This window comes from Fukomys damarensis, unplaced genomic scaffold (genome assembly GCF_012274545.1).
Source record: "Fukomys damarensis isolate Sample0158 unplaced genomic scaffold, DMR_v1.0_HiC HiC_scaffold_23, whole genome shotgun sequence".
Taxonomy (NCBI): Eukaryota; Metazoa; Chordata; class Mammalia; order Rodentia; family Bathyergidae; genus Fukomys; species Fukomys damarensis.
In genome coordinates, this window is record NW_022900935.1 from 27,889,019 (window position 1) to 27,909,060 (window position 20,042).

The 20,042-nt window shown below is 42.0% G+C and overlaps 2 protein-coding genes across 8 annotated transcripts in view; both read right to left on the reverse strand.

Moving 5' to 3' along the window:
- Window positions 1-16,454, reverse strand: part of Bend5 (BEN domain containing 5) — a 45,391-nt gene extending 28,937 nt beyond the window's left edge. For 2 of the 4 annotated variants that reach the window (XM_010610278.2, XM_010610277.2), the window contains exons 1-2: window positions 16,163-16,454; window positions 1,611-1,744 (exon numbers count right to left, since the gene is read on the reverse strand). In XM_010610278.2, coding sequence (XP_010608580.1) covers window positions 1,611-1,744; window positions 16,163-16,388 — 360 coding nt within the window. In that variant the 5' untranslated portion in view covers window positions 16,389-16,454. Of the gene's footprint in view, window positions 1-1,610; window positions 1,745-12,515; window positions 12,535-15,535; window positions 16,109-16,162 lie in introns of those variants that run through there. The other 2 variants (XM_019205413.2, XM_019205414.2) reach the window with 2 other exon arrangements.
- Agbl4 (ATP/GTP binding protein like 4) overlaps window positions 1-20,042 on the reverse strand; it is a 1,213,327-nt gene that overhangs the window by 235,186 nt on the left and 958,099 nt on the right. The window lies entirely within an intron of this gene.

Here is a 20,042-nt window from a genome sequence, read left to right on the forward strand (position 1 = left end):
AAAAAAAAAAAAAAAAAAAGGAATTCTACCATGTATATATTTTCAAGAATGTTTTAACTAGGAAAGATGTTAAAAACTCTAAAGCAATAAATATTCCTTTCTTTCTCTGTTTATCCACTGTCCACTCACTCAAAACTGACACTTGGCAGAAGCCTTATAAACATTTACTTAATTGAAAATTTCAAAAATGCTACCATTGGAAGGTACTTTCAATTTTCAGTTTCCCTCCCTTTACAGGATCACGATGGGGGAAGGTCCATCCTCAAGTTCTTGGTGAGTTACACATCAGGATCAGGATCAGAATTTAAGTCCTAACTTCCAGCCCATGGCTTCGTCTCCCACATCTACCAGGTTCTCCCATAGTAAGACAGTGGATGAAGAGAAGAAAGTTTATTTAGAGAAGAGTTACCCATGGCTACCCAGGGGATAGAGACTTAGCTGCCTGAGAAAATTCCAGCTACAGTGGAGAAAGCTTCTGCTGATGGGTGACAGGAGATACAGGGTCAACTTAATTCTCCAACCAGGGCAGGAGGTTTAGAAGCTCTTTTGACTGATGATACTAGTTGGAGGTGCAGATAACTAAGGACAGAAGATTCTAGACAATTTAACTATGTCGTATGTCAAGTCAGGCTTGCCTTAACCTCTCACTTGGTGTGGGGCGATTAAAGGAAAACAAACAAAACCACAACACTGAGATTAAGTAACATGGTAACATCCTATGTTATTTTACCTGCTGGGATAAGTGCTCCTAGTGTAGATGAATTAATCATCTAAAACTATACTGATCACTTTAGACATCTGTCTGTATTGCTATATTGTGAGACCCTGGACACATGAACTATATCTGGTTAATCTCCATGACCCCAGGAGCCAGCACTGGGCCAGGAAAGAGCAAATATCATTAATTGAATTCAACTGCATCTTTTGAATTATACTTTGGGAACATGTGTTGTGTCCCACATCAGATCACAATCACTACAGAAGTCATCCTTCTTTTTTCTTTTCTCTCTCCTTTCCTTCGGGATATGCACTGCACCAAAACAAACAAACAAACACAAACTAGCTTGCAGAATAAGATCTCTAGTAGATTTTCAAAGCAAAGGCTGGAGACCAACTAGGCCACACAGCAAGAAATGCAGCATCATGTAAAAGTTTTCACCCAACCCAGGAAGCCACAAATGCTCTCTGTGGCCGTCACTGACATCTTTCCTCAGTGAGTCCAGCCTTGGCTGTTTGGGGGCAATCTAATAGTGACTAGCTTTAAACTGCTGCTCAAGAGCAACAGCTGCTTAACTGGAACTCAGTGACCTCTCCAGAGCTGTGGGCCAGGGACAAACACATTGTTCCAAACCCCCAGCGGCGATGATCCTGCACAGACTGTGCAGACAGGACTATGCTTAGTGGCACAGCATGAATCAGGGCTCCCTGGAAAGTAGGCCAATGAGGCAAATACACATTCATTGTCCCAAACTTTTTCTACCCCGAAAAAATCATGGCCTGTGACATCAGGGTACATTTACAAGGGGAAGGAGGCCAGACTAGAATTCTTTATCTATGAGAAATATAAAAACTGTCTCATATATTTCCAAGAAAAGCAAACATTTTGTTACCTTGATGTGTCTAAGCTGTAAATCTTCTTCCCCATAATCTTTAATCTCTCCATCTTCTTCTATGTGACTGAGAGAAAGTTTGGGGATTTTTATTTTCTTCTGCATCACACTATTTTCAAGGTCAGATTTGTCTTCTAAAATGTATATCAAGAGAATAAGGTTGATTATGAGTCCAAATGCTCAAAACTCCCCCAACTTCAAATTCTAGAAAATAATTGAGGCCAGACCAGCTAAACAGGAAAGGCAAACAAACCTGCTCCATCCTGTGGCCAGGGATCCTAAAAGGAGCATTGCACATCTAACTGGAGGCTCAAGAGTGTTTGCTAAAACCACTGCACACAGAGTTGACAAAGCATCCAATCAATCTGCTTTGGGGTTTCTCTAAAGCTATCTCTTTAAAGGGTAGCCTTTTATGGAATTCTAGAATCTCAGAACTGGAATAGCCCTACACTGCCATCTGGTTTGAACTTAACTGGCACATGAACTTTAATAACTATGGTATTTCTAAGGCAAGTATTTTCCCAGAAGAACTTGTTGGGTTTCTGCCAGCTCCGATACCAGCAGCCATGAGAGGCACAGTATCTCTTTAGCAGGTGAGACCTAAGTTGAAAGGGCACAGAACTCCCCTCAGCCCTGGCACAAGATAGGGTGAGGAAAGGCAGCTTATGAGAAGGGTAACAAGTAACACTTATGGCCTTTTTAATAGTATCAAAACCCAGAATGACAAAGTTGGGTGACCAACTAGTCTAACTCTCTTTCACAGATGAAGAAACTCAAATCTAGAGGTTGTGAGAGACTACCCAAGATGTGAGTGAGAGGAAGAGCCATGAGTGGGAACAAGACCTCTGGCAACTTGCACTTCTGTGCACTCACAACAGATCTGAGTATGTTACAAACTGTAAAGTGCTGCTCAAATACAAAAGGATATTATTTCTCCTCACTTTTTTATTTCTTAAACTCCACCTGAGAATCTAAGAGAGTTTTGGTTTTGTTTCCATACAGATTTCAAACTGTACTTCCCAGATCTATCGCTCATTGGACATACCAACAGTAAAAGTTCAAGCAGAAGGCTCAGAGGTTAAAATTTAAATCCATCATGGAAGTGGTCCCTTGTGGTAAAATTGTTTATACCATGGGACTGAAATGAGGCTTGGGGCACTACTGTTTCTTTCCTCTCCATTAGGATATGTTAAATGCATTCTCTATAATGTTGTTCAATGTATGATATGGCACATGGCCAAGCACTATTTAAATTCAGTCTCCAAGGGTCTTTGTGTGTAGGAAGGTGCATGTGTGCGTGCATTTGTGCACATAGGTGCATGTGATAAACATGTTATTATGCCTCTCCCAAGTTAGGCTCTTCTCTCCTCATAACTTGTTAGTAAAGTTGAGAATGATGCTTATCATTATGGCTTGTGTCTTGATGTCCCCCCAAAGCCTCATGTAGTCATAGGTGGTGCTTTTTGGAAGTGGCTAGTTCTGGAGTGTGTGATGCTGGGACCAAGGGTGTATGATTACTAAATTAGTCCACTGATTGGTTTGGCATAGTTCTGGGTAGGATTAAGGTTGCCCCACTCTGAGTGTGAGTGCTACCTACTCTAAGGGTAAAGATGTAATATAAGGGACAGAAAGAGGGATGCTGCTTCTTGCTTGCTGCTTTGGTTGTCTTCTGTCTGTCATGAACTGTTTCTTCTCTATGATGCCCCTCTGCTATGCCACCTTGCCTTGGAACCAGCCAATTATAGACTGAAATCTCTATGAAGTGGGCCAAAATAAACCTTTTCTCCTTTAGCTGCGGGTGTCAGATTTTTTCTCAGCAATGGGAAAAGTAACTGAGACACTTATAAAGCAACAGATGTTTTTAACAGTACTCAAATGCTAAGTCTTCCCGATGGTCTTTGAATGGAGCCCCAACTGGTTAGAAGTAGGACTGTAGTACTATGAGAAAGACATGAGTATGACCCCTAGGTCTTCCTCTACAGGGGGAAGATAGATGAGCAAGGATACAGTGTATCTGAGATCAAGTCTTTTCTCTGTAACGGGAGTTGTGGGGATGAAAGCAATAAGTCACACAACTCACCAAACTATGCCTGGCACACTAGGCACTTTGTGAGTGGGACAATAAAATTGGCATTATCAGTATGCCTGAATCATTTTATTCCAGCATAAGGCAGACAAAAATCTAACTTTAAAAAAACCAAGAAATAGGGTATGGTTATAGGGTATAAAGGAAATGTCCAGAGAAAAGAAAACATGGTATTTGTTAACAGTCTCCTGCTGATGAAAATGGCCCTTCCTGCTGGGCAGAGGAGTAATCATCGGGTTCTATTTTCACAAGAATGACCTGTTCTCTTTGTGCCTATAAAATACACCCAATGGGTTAGGCATGAACCACAGGGAGGACTTGTATATTTCTGAAAAAGCAATAGCTTCCCTCTTATAAAGCACTGTTGACTCTAAGGCAAAAAGCTGTTAACATGTAAAACCTAAAGGAAGCACTGCAAATGATATTATTCTACCAGGGAGTGAATGTGTGCTCATTCACAGATATGTGGAGTGGGGAGAAGGAACTGAAAGGGAGCGGGAAGGGGAAAGAGACAAAGATAAAAAGAGAGACAGAGACATAGAGAGAGACAGAGACAGAGACACAGAGAGAGATCAATCAGATGAGAGGTGGCATTAGGACCTCTGACAGTGTTTGGGGCAAAGCTTCTGAGTTAGTCTTCAATTTGACAAGTTCAAAGATGATGGTTTGAGACACAACCACCAAAGTGGAAATGCCAAGCCATACTCTGTCATCTTGAGCTGAATTTTTTTGGCTCCATAATGGTATGGAGTTTGTGCAGAGAAGCAGTCATTCAGACCCACAAAAGTAGGTAATATTTAAATAGGAAACAGTCTTCAGATCTTTTCATTTAAATGTCTGAAAATGCAGATGAGGAAAGTGAGGTTCCAAATGGTGATGTCTATGCATCCATCCACGCAGCTACTAGGCCCAGGGATAAGCATGGAGAAGCAGGGTCCCCACCTTAGAAAGCTCACCATTATGCAAGGTCATGGAAGGTAGTGTCATAACATGAAAACACCAAAGCCTTGACCACGTAACCCAGGTGCAACGTTTTTCCTCTGTGCATTACCTTAACATTTTCTGAGAATGTGCATTCTGCAAAGTCAAGGCCTGGCCCTGGGAACACTGATAAATGAGCATCCAGATGAGGACACAAGAAAAGGATCCATTATAAGATAACCCAATATCTTTAATGCTATCTTGAATATGGAAGAGTAACTGCTATACAGTTTCTGGAGTAAGAGAAACCAGCTCAATCAGTGTAACCATAAGGCTTTGAAAGGAGGTAGCATTTGTGATAGATTCCTTACCTGCTACACAAACTTAGGTCAGTTACTTTTCTGAGGTTGTTTTCTCATTTGTGACCTGAAGTAAATAATTCTTAAATTGCCAGAATGCTATAAAGATGATCAATTCTATACATTAAGAACTTGAGCAGCTGAAGAGTTGGCACTTAAACTTGCAGAGTTAGTAAACATAAAAGGATAACCATTTAAGGAGAGTAAAAATGCAGACCACCCAAGAAGGAAAAGAATAGAAGCCATAAGAGGAAAAGTTGGAGAGATATTTAGACTAAGTCGGAAAAGATGGTTAGTTATAGGCTGGGGGCAAGATGAGGAAGGAAGATGAGGTGGTTGGGGCCAGAGGCAAAAAAATAGCCTTGATTTAAGAAGAATTAAGGTTCAGTCTGCAGCAATATGGAAAGAACCAGGAGTCAGACAACCTGGGGTCCAAGTCCAGTGTTGCCACTTCATAGAATTAGGCAAGCTTCTATCTCCTTGGGTATTATTTTTCTCTTTTTTAGAAGTGGTGATACTTCCATCAGGGGATCAAAACAGCTCAGCAAATGTGCCTTGGAAACAACAGAACCCTGTGCTAAAAAGCATGGGGTGACAGAGCTCAGCAGGCACTGCCTGCTGGCTTGAGGTGTGAGGTAGGCTTGCTTCTGGAATTAGTGTCCTAACTCACTGCCTTGCTTGGGAGGGTGCCCTGCTCTTCACCTGATGACAAGTGAGGTCAGGAAACTTCATCTGTACCCGCTCTACCCTAGGCTCCTCACTCTTCAATCCACCTGAAAGCTTTCCTCCTTCCTTTCCTGCTTGACAAACTCTATTGCAAACTGTACATATTTTCTTTATAGTCTCTTATCTTACTGAGCTGCCTGCCAGTTTAGAGGTCTCCTTTCTCTCCTGCAATGTGAGTAATCTCAGGTGGGCCTGTATCATAGAACTATCCATAAAACAGGGACTTATCAAACAGAAATGATTAACAAAAAATAATAAGAAGAGGCTATACCGATAAGCACGTGAAAAGATGCCCAATAACATCAGTCAATAGGGAAATATGAATCAAAACTATAATGAGATATCATTTTACATCAGGAAGGCTATAATTGGAAAAAGACAGGGTGAAGAAATAACAACTCTTAGAATGATGTGGAAAAATTAGAACCCTCATACACTCTTAGTGGGAATATAAAATGGGGAAACTATCATGGAAAATGGTTTGTTACCTGCTCAAAAAATTAAACACAGAAATATTATGTATCTAGCAATTCTACTCTTAGGTAAATTCCTAAGAGAAATTAAAATATATTTCCACACAGAAACTTGTTTATGAATGTTTATAACAGCATTATTTTTAATAACCAAAGGGTAGAAACAATCCAAATGTCTATCAACTTATGAATGAAAAAACAAGTATGACATATCAGTACAACAGAGTATTATTCAGCTATAAAAAGAAATGACACTAATTCATGCTCTAATATGGTTGAAACTTGACAATATTGCACTAAGAAGCCAGACATGAAAGTCATGTGTTTTATGATTCTATTTGTATGAAACACCCAGAATAGGCAAATCCATAGAGACAGAAAGTATAGAAGATTAGTGGTTGCCAGGGGCAGAGGGAAAGGGGCAATGGGAAGTGACTGCTTAATGGGTAACAGGGACTTTTCTTAGATGATGAAAATGTTCTAGAATTAGATAATGGTACTGGTTGCAAAACATTGTGAATATTCTAAGAAATACTGAATTGTACAAAATTAGGATGGTGAATTTTGTTATATAAAATACTTTAATTAAAAATAGTGTTACTGATTGTGAAATGTCCACTACATATAGGATACTACCATGTTGCTCTTCACATAGATTACTATATCTTATAACAACCCTAAAAGTATTATTACATTTAAAAATCTCAAAGAAAGAAAGTCCCCTCCCTAAAATCACCTAGCGGGTAAGATACAGTTTTGTTGTTGTTTGTTTGTTTGTGCCAGGGATCAAACTCAGGACACTGCACTAGCAAGTCAGGCACACTGAAACTGAGCTAAATCCCCAGCCTGTATGATACAATTTTGAAGTAGATCTATTTGCCTCTTAAGCTAAACTCTGTCCTCTCTAAACATATGACTGGAACATGGCAGAGCCAGAATACAAGCTGAATGAATGAGTTAGTGATGGCCATAAACAAAGACATCCAAACTCTCTATCCTAATGCTCAAGGTAGAAGACCATTTTACTTCTGCTTTCCTGGCAGACCACTCTGTCTTCAAGGAGTCTCCAGAAAGAAGTGATCATTGCAACAACAGAAACAGGTGGCTGGGGAGTCCATGAAGCTCTGAGATGAGAGTAAATTCAGGAAGGGACCTGCACCTATGTTTCAACTACGCACACCTAGCTTGGAACTACACTCACCTAGCCTGTATCTTGGCTGCTTCAGTCATTGGCCTGGTGGATCCTAAGGCCCCTCTAAGAGCTCACCACTTCCTGGTTCCATCCTAATATTTGTCAGTCTCCCCATGACCCATGTTTCCTAGATGAATGTTCTGTAAGATCTCCCTGGAGCTTCTTCTCATTCTTTTCTGCAGGCAGTACACTTACCGAACCTCTCTTCTGGGCTGAGCACACTGCCAAATGATCTTTGTGTTCTGTACCCATACAACTCATTATGTGCCAAGGATCCCAACCAGAATGACTCCCTGAGATGCTGGCTCCCACAGGGCAAACCTGTGGTCTCCAAGCATTCCTAACTCCTAATGAGTTGAAGGTGGATGACTCACATCCATACCTAACTCAGAGAAGATGATGATTAAACATCCAGTGTCATCACGAACAAAATGAAAGAAATGGTGGGTAGTGGGAGGCCCAATATCTAATAAAAAGGCTTTGAATAAGGTCGACTTGGTTTGGAATTCTGGCTCACATATATACCATGGTAGGAAACTCAGGCAAGTTATTCAACTTTCCCAAGTTTCAGATTCATTATCAGTAAAGTGGGATTAAGAAATATTTTCCAAAGAGATAGTACATGTAAATCACCAAGCACAGTGCCTTTCTTGTCACAAATGTTCAATAAATAGTGGCTGTTAGGCTATTCTTATGGGTTATATATTTGGCTTTGTCCCATGGCAAAGAGAACCACTGCAGGTATTTGATATAGATTGAGACATGATGAAAGAGATGCTTTAAGAGATTTATGTGCCAGTGGTAAGAAAGATGGATGGGGTGTGAGGAAGAGACCCAACATAGGGTGACAAGAAGCTATAACTCTTGACTGGTTACATTAATGAAGGTGAACAGTGGTGTGGATCACCTAAGACAGCAAATATTTCATGTGGTGTTTTAATGTGACTTTGGAATATGTTTGGAATATGTTTCTAGGTTTGAATTCCAAGAAAATATACAAAGAACTAGTGGCTCACCGGGAAGAATAAATAATCTGACTTTGCAATTAAATGAGGCTTAAAGCCAAATAATAAGTTTGGTTATAAAAAAATAAATATGTAGCCTCTGAAGAGACAACTTATATTATCCTGATTTTCTGACTCTGTTGTGTTCAGGACAAATGGGAAAATTGCTATTTTACATAAAATCAAGCTGAATAATTAAAATAATCCAATGTGAGAGAGTTTAGTTTGGTGTGGGTTTGTTAGCTAGGATGAAATTCTGAAAGGCTAAATACAAAATGTTTAACAAAGGTTTTGTGTTGTTTCATAAATATCTATATGCAAGTTTAAAGTTTTTCATCTGCACAAAAACCCTGTGAAGTCTTATGTTTGCATTAGAAACAGATATGTCGCAGAGAAGGCAAGCACATCGCATTCTATGGTCTCTGGTGTTTATTTTTATAAAATCCAAGGCAGACAAAATTCTTAAATTTCAAGAATATATCTAGCCAAGGGAACAAAAGGAAGGCAGCTGTGCTGTTGTGTATCAGAAAGGAATCAGGAGGCACTGGGTTGAGGCCTGGCTTTCTCACTGACTGGATGACCATCTTATTTCTTGCTTTTCTTTCTGTGAAACACGGGAGTAACCTAGAAACCTCAACAGGTCCTTCTGGCTGCAAATGCTAGACAGTAACAGAGACTTCAGGTCTCTTTTTTATCTGCACAGTGCAGGATAAGAGTAAATGATCTGTAAGATTCCTCCATGTGGATTTGCTAGAGGAAATGCCATATTGAGCCCATCTAAACAGTAAGAGCGGAACTTCGGGTTTCCAGTCTCCTTGCTCTTGCTCTTGCCACTCTGTTGGCCCTGGAACAGGGCTGAAGCACAGACAAACTTAGGAATGGTACTCTGCTGGGTCATTTGTCTAGCTGCCCTCATATGCCTCACCAGTACAGTTGCCAGGGTAATAAGTGGCCCCTGCACAGGGTCACTGAGGGGTGAAATGTCGGGGGAAATGGTAAACCTTTCATGCTTTGTTCAAGCCCCAGGAGGACGTAAAACCTTCCTTACATGTGCTTGCTCCTCAACACCTTTTAACCAAGACTGGTTCCCAGAACTCTGAAGACTGTTTTTCGCTCAGTATGTGGCACAGTTCCTAACAGCTGTCTATATTTAGTAAGTACCTACTATGTGCCAGACACTTTTCCATATTAACTTGCTAAATAACAGTGGGCAAGTGAGTGATTACTATCTCTATGTTACAGATAATCACCAAGATCTTGAAGAAGTGAAGTAAGCTTCCCAAGATCACACAGTTCACAAGGAGCAAAGTCATGATTTAAATCCAGATTATCTGATTTCAAAGTCCATTCCCTCTCATGATTCTAGTATTTCCTCCTTAGTACTTAAGGAAGTGACCTAGAAATTGTCTAACCAAAATTGTCCATACAGTAAGATTCCATTTTAAAACATCCCTGACCTGCTTGCCATCTTCAGGGAATTCAGTTCCATTCTGGAAGCCCTTTCCATTATTCCAGAGCTCTCTTTGCTACTATTACTATAGCCATTAATCCTTGTGATTCCACTTACTGACCATAAGTCAACTTTTAGAATCCCTTCCTCCATGCTGTAAAATTCAAACTTAATCACGACTAGAATATCCTATGCAATCTTGTCTTCTGCTTGTATGTCTAGCTGTCCTAGGTCTCATCAATGAGCTCAGAGGAAAAGGTAGTTGGCTGTATAGCTGAAAACAAAGACAAACCAAGCAAGCCTAGATCTGGGATCCAAAGAGCTCTCTTCTCATTTGGTTTCCAGGAGACTCATGTCTCCTTGTTTTCCCTCAAATTACAGTCTGTTTCTGCTCATTCCTTCCCATTTACCTTTCATGGGTTCTTCTCAACTGGGCCCTTAGAAGCTAGTGTTCTGAAGAGTTCTGCCCTGTGCACTTCTCACTCTGTAGGCTTTCCCACTATGACACCACTCTTCTCATGGTTAATGACTTCTTCATAGGGATTATCTGCTCGGAGTACTCTTCTGAACCTTGCCCCACACACTTACTTGCTGTCCTGGCATACCTATGATGATGTTCCATCAACCCTTCAGATTCCACAAGTCTCAAACTAAACTCATAATATCCCCTTCCAAGCAGCTACTCCTCTAGTGTTCCTGTGAAAGAGGAAGGCTCAGATCACACTCCAGTGTTCTATCTCATCATTACAACCAGTCAGTAACCAAGTCTGTGGAGTCGCCTTCCTTGATGAATTTCAGATCCATTGTGATCATCACCACCATAGCTTGGGTCTCAGAATTTTTGACTGAACTGACATTTCTCCATAAGCCTTAGTCTATGTGGGAAGACAACCCACTCTCTGGCACCAACACTACTCACAAAACAGTTGTTCTGAGTAGCACTCTTCAGGATAACCAAGAAGCCCCATCTCACAAGATGCAGACAGTATGGTGCAGTGAAGCTGCACGTGGTGGGTGCTTAGCACATATTTGGTAAGCATATAATGCATACTGCCTGCCGCTCCATAATGCATTCTTTCCCACATACAGTTACCAGCTAGTATAGCTCAACACTTGCAGGATTGGAATGAGCCAAAAAATTTCTCAGGTTATGTTTTCCTGCAACAAGATTACATCCTTTGTCTCTAAAGAACTTAGAAGACAATGTAGGTAGGAACACTGGAAAGAGAAATGGTCTCAAGTCACAGGGCTTGACTTGAACTCTACTATTGGTGTTTGTTTTTTAAAAATAAAAAGCTGATATGCTCTTGAATGAAAAACAAAAACAAAAACAAAAATAAAACATTTAAAAGCAAAGCCTCAACTTGCCTGGAACAATTTTTTTCTTCTAGCTCGTAAACCAGAACTCTGAAGTACTTTGTAGCGCATATTACTTAGTTGTAACAATATGTGGTTCTTGAACATTAAAAATCACATCAGACTCAACCTTCAGTGGTTAGCATTCCAGGAGAATCTGCAACAGATGACAGCAGGCAAGTTCCAATCCCTGCTTCCATGTATATCAGCAGAACATGTCAAAACCTAAATTAAAAGTTTTCACTTGCTTATAAAAAAAAAAATCCTTTGGTTGGCAGTGTCCCACTGATGACATGCAACAATCTTTGCATATGAAATAGGCTAGTCCCCTGCTTTGCTGCTAACTTTGTATAAGTTCCAAAGCATTTCTGGAGCAAGTGATCTATTTGGACTGACAATGCCAAGCTGGGACCTGAGCCCTGAATGAGCTAAAATTACCAAAGCAAGAAGAACGTGGCTTTGGAAGCTATTTTCCCCAAGTGTGGGGTTTCTTGTAGGCGAGGGAGTGATAAGGAATGTTGACTTTTTCCAGATGAACAAAGTTTAATGAAACCTCAATATCCCACTGCAGGTTTCTGTTCAGAAAAACAAGCTGCAGCTACAGTGGTTTCTGTCCCTTCTACTTCCTCTCCCCAAAAATAAAAAATGCACTTGTCTTCCCAAAGTGCATGGGTTTAACATGGCCTGAGCAGTGTGGCCTGTGGGATGGGCTCTGCAGCAGGCCCCTGTCCTGGAGAAGTTCACTGTTTAGAAGAGAGAAAGGCACACTAAAAACTAACAGTCATAAAATCCATATACAAGTAACTAAACAAAGTGAAAAGAGTTCTGAGGAGGAACAGAGGGAGGAACAGTGAATGTTTCTGAGGCAGGGTACTCCCCATGTACTTAGGCTACTCCTTTCCCATAGACACAGAGTGCAGGACCACAAACTCTGCCTTCCCTATGGGAAGGTAAACTCCACTTAGGCAGAGGCCTCATGTCAGACAATGATTCATCCATCCTCGCTGGCTCAAAAGGGGTGCACAAGACTCTGTTCACAGAATAGCAAGAAGCACTATAGGCCTGGGCAAAAGGGAAAGGTGGATGGTTTGCAAAGTTATGAATGCCAGGATACCAAGCTGAAGCTTTATTCAGCAGGCAACAGGGCATTATAGAAGGTCCTAAGGAGAGTAGTCAATTGACAAAGAGTGTTTTAGAAGATTATTCTGAAAGCAATTTGAAAAATACACTGGAGGCAGACTGATCAATTAGAAGGCTTCTGCACTACTTCAGATGAATAAGAGCTGAGGCAGGCCTGAGTAGCTGCAGTGTTAGTGGAGCCGGAAAAGAGTAACTTACCTACAAAGCCACCTCAAACTGTCCCCTTCTCTGTGCTCCTCCAGTGTTTGGCTTCTTCCTGTTTAGCACTTTTGTTGGGGCCTCCAAACTACACACTCCCTGAGGACAGTGCCCATTTCTTCTTCATCACACTGCCCCCCACCCCGAAATACCAGGACCAGAAAAGGAACCTTGTCTCCTGTTGGTCATGCTGTCATTTCAACCACAGAGCCTTAGATTTGCTAGACTAGTAGACTGATTTACTACAGCACTGGGCCGGGCCTACAGGAAGCAGTAAGGGGACACTTGGCCTCAAAGGGAATTTAGTGCCTCCAAGCAATAATAACATAGAATAGGTACCCAGAGAGAATGATATAGGATTTAAAACTGTAAGCACAGAAGAACCAGTTTTGGCCCCTAAAAACCACAAACTTCAATACCACCAGCAGGCTGGATTGCAGTTAGATAATGGTGAGCTCTTTAAACAAGTACTTCTCACTTTCACAACCTGCTTGGCAAATAAATGTGAGTAAGGAGAGACCATGGCTCACTGGTGAGTCAAACCTTGAATTATGTGGACTCTCCATGGTGGACTGGAGCTCCTTTGAGAGGATTTCTGCAAGTAAATGGCAACAGAAGGGCAGGGCGGGGAAGTGTGTGTGCCCCGTAGAAGGGTGGCTGATATTAGAAGAAGAGGAAGAGCAGAATAAACTTGAAAACTCAGAATCAAACACTCTTATCACTTTTCACTTGCCTTGAGTTGTAAGTTTTGTGGAAAGCTTTTCCTTTCCCTTTGCTCCCTCCAAAACCATGCTGTGTGGCTGACGGGAACATCAGTTACTTTACAAAGAGACTGCCAAGGAGAGGCCTGGAATTGGAGTACCTATGCTCCACATCTGGCTTTGCCATTTATTAGCTGTGCAGCTACATGCACGTCTCTGAGCCTCAGCATCCTTATCTATAAAATCAAAATAATAACTATGGAAATACCTAACAAAGAATCACTGGGAGGATTAACAGAGAATGCACAGCCACATAGTAAAACTGTGGCTTTATTGTTTGAATTGGAATTGTGATTTGGTAAAAAAAAAATAAAAAAATAAAAAAGCCACACACTAGAGTCTGACACACACTGAAATCATGGTGTAAACCACACTGGGCAATAAAAGTTCAAAAATCCCATAGCAGTTGGCTTTGACATTTCCTGTGTACAAAAAGAGGTACACTTCAAGATGGTTTTGGGTTGCCCTAGGCAAATACTGAGTAGATTAACACATTTCTCACTGAAAGGCATAAAGGGACACTTAAGCTATCCCTAAAACTATTTTTATTGCTACCTAAGAGTAAGTAAGTAATTAATTAATGGCAATTCACAGACATAAAGTCACCTCTGTCTTCTTCCTGAGGAGTCACCTCCTCACACTCAGTGCTCCAGTACAACTGTGTTTTTACCTAATAGATGGCCAATGAGCTCTTTAAGATGAAGTCACTGTAAGCAATTCTCAGGGCCACCCATTTTAAGTCAACATGGGGTTTCAAGACACACAGCAGAGTTCTTCCTGGATAAATGAATTTCGAAGACCACCTTGGCCTTCCCAATCAAGCCTTCACCTAGGGCAGCAGCTCCAATTTAAAAATTAACCACCAGATTGGAATTCCAAATGTGGCCTTGCCAACCTCAAGTTGTTGTCTTCTGTTTTCTTTTCTCCTCCCAAGAAAAAAATTGAAGAGAGGTGGGAGGAAGTATATTGCTCAAACTAGCACTACACTTCTCTGCATCTGCTTTGCTAGTTTCTGCATGTTGCCATGGTTTGCCTGTTTGATTGTTTATTCATCACAACCTCAAACATTTATGAACATTTCAACTTGAAGAATGAATAGTTTTTGGTTTAAAATTCATAGATTTTAGAATAGTAACTATATGTAGCTTACTTATGAGGATTTGTATCGATTTCAAAATAAAAGTTGTTAGGAGCTGTCATCTGCCTAACTGGCCTCTCAGCAGTGCCTGAAGAGTCAAGCACAGTGTGTACATGTTAGATGAATGGATGGAGGCAAAGGCCCTCGCCACCGACTTCCTGTGACACACATCCCTTCTCTCCTAGGGCCCTTCCAGAGCTAACAGTATGACACAAAAGTAGGCATGCTTTCTTTTCTTCTAGTAAAAAGGAAGCTAAGGATACAACCTAGGTATAATTTCTTCAGGTCCATCCTCTTGGGAAATAAATAATTAATCCCAGTTAAGGTAATTAAAAGCATGCAAACAAAATAAAACCTAATCAGGTACAAAGGATTCCCTTTCCTGAAAACTACTTCCTTTCACTCAGTTTTCCTGGCCCCAAGTGGCTAGTGGTGGGCGACCCAATAGCCTTATGTTCAGGGCTTGTCAGGGAGGTGGTAAGTAGCCCAGGGAATAGTAGTGGTGGGTTTCTACTTCTTCCACTCCCCAACTTCCACAAACCTACTTTCCAGTGGTAATGTAAGGTAGTCAAAACGAATCTGAGTCATGAGGCTGAGATGACTTTCCCTGGGACCCTGGGCAAGTCAACATGGTATTTGGTAGGTTCATATGTTTAGACTAAAAAGGAAACAATGGAAAAGCCTCAAAAATACAAAATACTGACAATGTCTTCGTTCAGGTTCTAACCTCTGGTGTTCTCTTCTAGATGGAAAGCAAAGGTAACCGTCTCTGCTCACTCCAGGGCACATTCATCTTAGCAGCAGCAGCACCAACTAAAAGACTGCTCCCCACACTATCTTCCTCCTGCACATCTACACCTAAGCCTCCTGAACTAACTCAGGAAAAGGACAACAGTATATGAGGCTGAAGGGCTGAACTTGTGCCATCACCAATGCAACTTCAGTATCCTCATTTGCCAAATGATGAGACCACCTGCCATCTCTTAAGCCCTGGGTGAGCAGAGAGGAAAGGTCCAGCCTTAATCTGACCTCTCACTCAGCTCTCACTCAGGGATCCTTCTGACAGATTCAGAAAGGGGTGTGGAGACTTAAAGGTGGCCTTCAGGCCTCTGCCTCCTTACCTCTGCCACCTGGCCAGAGAAGGGCAGGGGAATGGTGCCTCCCTGTGTGCTGAGGATCAGGGCCTCCTCATCCAGTCCAGTGATAGTCCAGATGGGACAAGGATTCATAGATTCCTTCTGTGAGGAGGGACTCCTACCTAGAAGAACTAACAATATCTGCCCTGCTCCTCAATGCCAGGAGAACACCAAGAGCCTTAAAGGGACAGAGACAGCTTGAGAAACTTAAAGAGAAAGAAAGGTGCAGAGAGGAAGCAACTACAAGAGAGATAAAGTGAAGATGAGAAGAGAGAGTGATGATTGTACAAACAGGCAGGAAAAGAAAGGAAAAGTGAGGGAGCTGGAGGAATACAAAGAATCAGAAAGAGGAGGACAGACAGACCAAGAAATGAAGGCAGACTGACAGCATGGGAGTGTCAGGGAAGCAAAGAAGACAAAGGGGATCCTCTGGTCTTTTAAACTGGTCTGGCCTCTTAGATACATCCGTCTCCACCAGAAATACGCCCAGGGCTCTAGAGGAGAAGGCAGGAGCAAGCAGTGGCTGCACCGGCCCCCTCCACCCCAGGCGCCCGGGCCGCCCACCTCTCAGCCCCCGAGGGTCTCCAGTCCCTCCCGGCCCCTCTCGCTCACCTGCCAGCGCCAGGATCTGGGCCTTGTGAAGCAACAGCGCTCCCCAGTCACGGGGGGCGCGCGGGGGACTCTCAGGCCCGGTGCCCAGCTCCTCCGGGCCCCGGTACACAGCGTACACCTTCTGGTTGTCAAAATCCAGCCGCGAGCGGGGGCTGAAGTCGCGCACGCAAGACACGGGCAGCGCGTAGCAGACGTTGTCCTCCAGGAACCGCACAAAGGCGTACATGGTGGGCGCCGGGGGCGGGCCCGGTCCGGTCGGTGAGCCCGCTGGGCGGGCGCAGAGGTGGGGACCGGCTAGAAAAACGACCGGGCTCCCCCCACTGTTATTGTTCCTGAAAGCACCGCTCTGCCAATCGGCTGCTCTCGCCTGGGCACGGAAAAGGGAGGGAGGGGAGAAAGGGGGGCGAGGGGCGGATGAGGGGGGTTTGGAAGCGCACCGCCACTCGCAAAGTCAGACCCGAGCAATCACAGCCGGAGTGCGATTCAAGTCGGGAGGGGGACGAGCAGAGAGATTCAGTTGGAATAATAATAATAGTAACAATAGCACTGCAGTGGAGAGTGCGAAGCATTTGACTGAAATTTGCGCTGTGAGCAGGATTTCACAGCTTCAACATTCGCATTCAGGACAAATTGTAAGGAAGAATGAATGTGTAAGGGCACGAATGCGACCGAGGTGGGTTGAGGGCATTCTCCTTGAATCCTAAAGTGTAAACTTGCACTTCCAAGCAAGCAGAAGTTTGAAGTGTTTCAAATTTAGCCACCCTCCTCAGCTCCTTTGGTCCTTCTCTCCGTTATTCTTTTTCTTTTTCTTTTCCTTCCTCTTTTCTTCCTTTTTTATTTTTTTCTCCTTCAAAACTGTCAGCACTGCACCGGCCGTGGTAGGGTCAGTCAGCCAGAAACATTCCCCCAGAGCTGCTGCCAAATTGGTTTTGGTCACAACTGGGACATATCTGGGTTTCCCAGTTGGACAAGCCTGCTGGTGTAGTGTAGGGTTTATCCAGAGCTGCTTTCATCCTAAGGCAATAGGCATCTTTCTCCTTTCAGATGCCTCTCTGCCTCTGAGCAGCGACCAGTTGAGACGAAGCAGGTAGTGGAGGTCTCCAGGGATCCATGGTGAAGACCAGGGGTTTCTGCAGTACCTTCAGGAGTTCAGCGATGATACTGTATAGAAAAGCAGTCTTTACACTGTCCCTAATATAACAGATGGAAAAAGCCCAGAGAACCTTGTCTGCCCCCACCCCAAGCTCTGCATGCCACATAAAAGAGTTTAACTGCTCTTGAAGCCTGAAGGGATGGGGTTTTTATCAGATATGGCTACTTATATTCCATTTGCCTAGCCTAGACCCAGCATTTAGGAGGGACTTAATGAATTTTAGGTGAAGAAGAAATAAAAATGCATGTCCATCCATCCATTCATTATTTTATTCAAGCGACCAGCATTCATTGGGTACATACTACATGACAAATTCTGGCTAGGCATTGGAATTAAAGAGATGAAAAGACAGGACAAAAACCTGGACTTGTGAATCTTTCAGTGTTAGTGTATCAGAACTAACCAAAGTTAGGTTACTGTATGAATAACACACTTTCCTCCTCCTTAAGACCTTTATAATATAATCTGGGAGTAGTAAGAAAATATAAGTAATGAGATTATATTGAGAAAAGTGTTCTTATAGAAGAATGTTTAATGGAGGTGGGAGGTGCAATTAAATGTGATATTTCATAAAGTCATTTTAATGAACTTAACCTGTAACAAAAAGTAAAAGAACTGCAACATGCTAACAGTGATTGAGGTTCTTATACTATAGGTAATTTTGTTTTCTCTTGTACTTAATTTCCTTTTATTCTTTATTTTATATTATTGTTGTTTTCCACAATGAGGCATTACTGTATAATAAAAACATTAAACATTAAAAAATTAGAGCACTATGCTCACATTTCAGAGCAGCCAATGATAAAGATAAGCCAAAACCTTAGAAATATTTCACTTTGATGCAGGGTGCACTTTATAGAGGTGAATCCCATCAACACATAGCTCCCAAATACAAATTCACAGGTCAGATCAAGTTGCCTTCAACCAGCCCACTAGTAAATATGCAAAACAGTCCAGACATGACTCCTAGTTGAACTGATGCAGATGTTGGGTCTATCTTTCTCCACACACTTGTAGAAAAGAGAGGAGACACTCTTATTTGTTCCAGCATATTTATCTTCTTGATTGTGAATTATTTTGACTGATATTAAATAAGCTTTTATTCCAAGAATATATTCCTGTGGTGGTCAAGGGGAAGTAATGTGCAACAAGATCTCTGATAATTAACAAAATGGATCATGCAGAGTTAGACATATTTAATCAAAGTCCATGAGGCTGCAGATTATATTTGCAAAATGATTAGTAGTACCATGATTAACTTCCTCTGCTTCTAAGTGAGAATCATCCCCAAGTATGTTACCAGTTTCATCTCTCAGTTCCTTCCTGAACACAGTACACTCCAGAGTATACTATAAAGAAGACACTATGTTTCAGCAGGTCCCCAACCTTTCCTCCCTAAGTACACGGTGACCTTGCCTTACCTTGAAAACCAATTTAAATGTCATCTTTTTCATGAAGCTTTGGCCAAACTCTCTCAAGCACCTGTAGCCTACAAGCAGAGGCCAGTCTCTTTCCATTTTATCCCAGAGTCCTTTATTCCATTACTAAAATGAGAGTTCTCTGAGGATAAATACTAGTAACTTTAGCATCCCAAGTATCTATCACCAGGCTTGGATTAAATGCTTATACAGAAAAAGGTATGAAAAAGAGATACAAAGACAGCATGAATAACAAACCTCTTGTGTGATTTTCCTTAAAAGCCCATTCCTCCCTTTCAGAAATGGGGCTGAATCTCAACTCCATCTTTCCCATTCTGAGTGACCCAAGGGCAAGACATAGATTCCATTCTTAAGACACATTCATGAACATGTTGAATATCATTGCATTCCAAGGTTCAACAAATTCCCTACCCAATACAATGTAAATTATTATTATAAGGCAGAAGTTTCATTTTCCAAGAACCTCAAAAGAAGAAAAGAACAAATGATGAAACTGGATGTCAACAGAGTAAACATAGACTCGGATACATTGCACACATAGGTCCAGGGAATGGAGAAAGAATAGCAGGTACAGGGTGCTCAGAGACACCATGAGCAGCAATAGAAAGACACCCCAGTTCTGTTTCCTGTGTGGCTCAAAATTCAGTCTACTGACAAAAACTCATGAAGAACCTGTTCTGTGCCATGCTGTAACACCTCCCTCAGTGAAACCCAAGTATACTGTGCCTCTTCCTTGACCCAGAGACACAGCCCTGGGATTCATACTCTGAAGAAAGTCAAGATGTTTTTGATTTATCAATTGGCAAGCAAAGATAGTCCAAATATACAGATCCAGACTCAAAGATACAATTAAAACACATTAAGTTCAACCGAATCTCTGCTTCATCATTCCCCACAAATGGTCATTCTCATGCCTTTTATACAGTTCTAATGTCAGATTGTTTACTACCATCCCTTAACTCTCACACACTACTAATTGTTAGAAAGGTCTTCTTTACTGACACTAAGACAGAACCTTCCACCTTGTAGCTGCCACGCTATGCTCACTGAGAGTCTCAAACTTGCCTTTCAGATATGAGGCAATTGAGGATCTTGTCTCCCAAGCTTCTTCCCAGATATCTGCACCTCCTTCACCTTTCTTTCTTCATATGGCCTGGTCGGTGATGATTACTGGGATATCTACCTGTCTTCTAAAGCTTACTATAAACTGGTGTGTGTGTGTGTGTGTGTGTGTGTGTGTGTGTGTGTTGTACTGTGTATACATGATCTTGATTTCACACTGAATTCC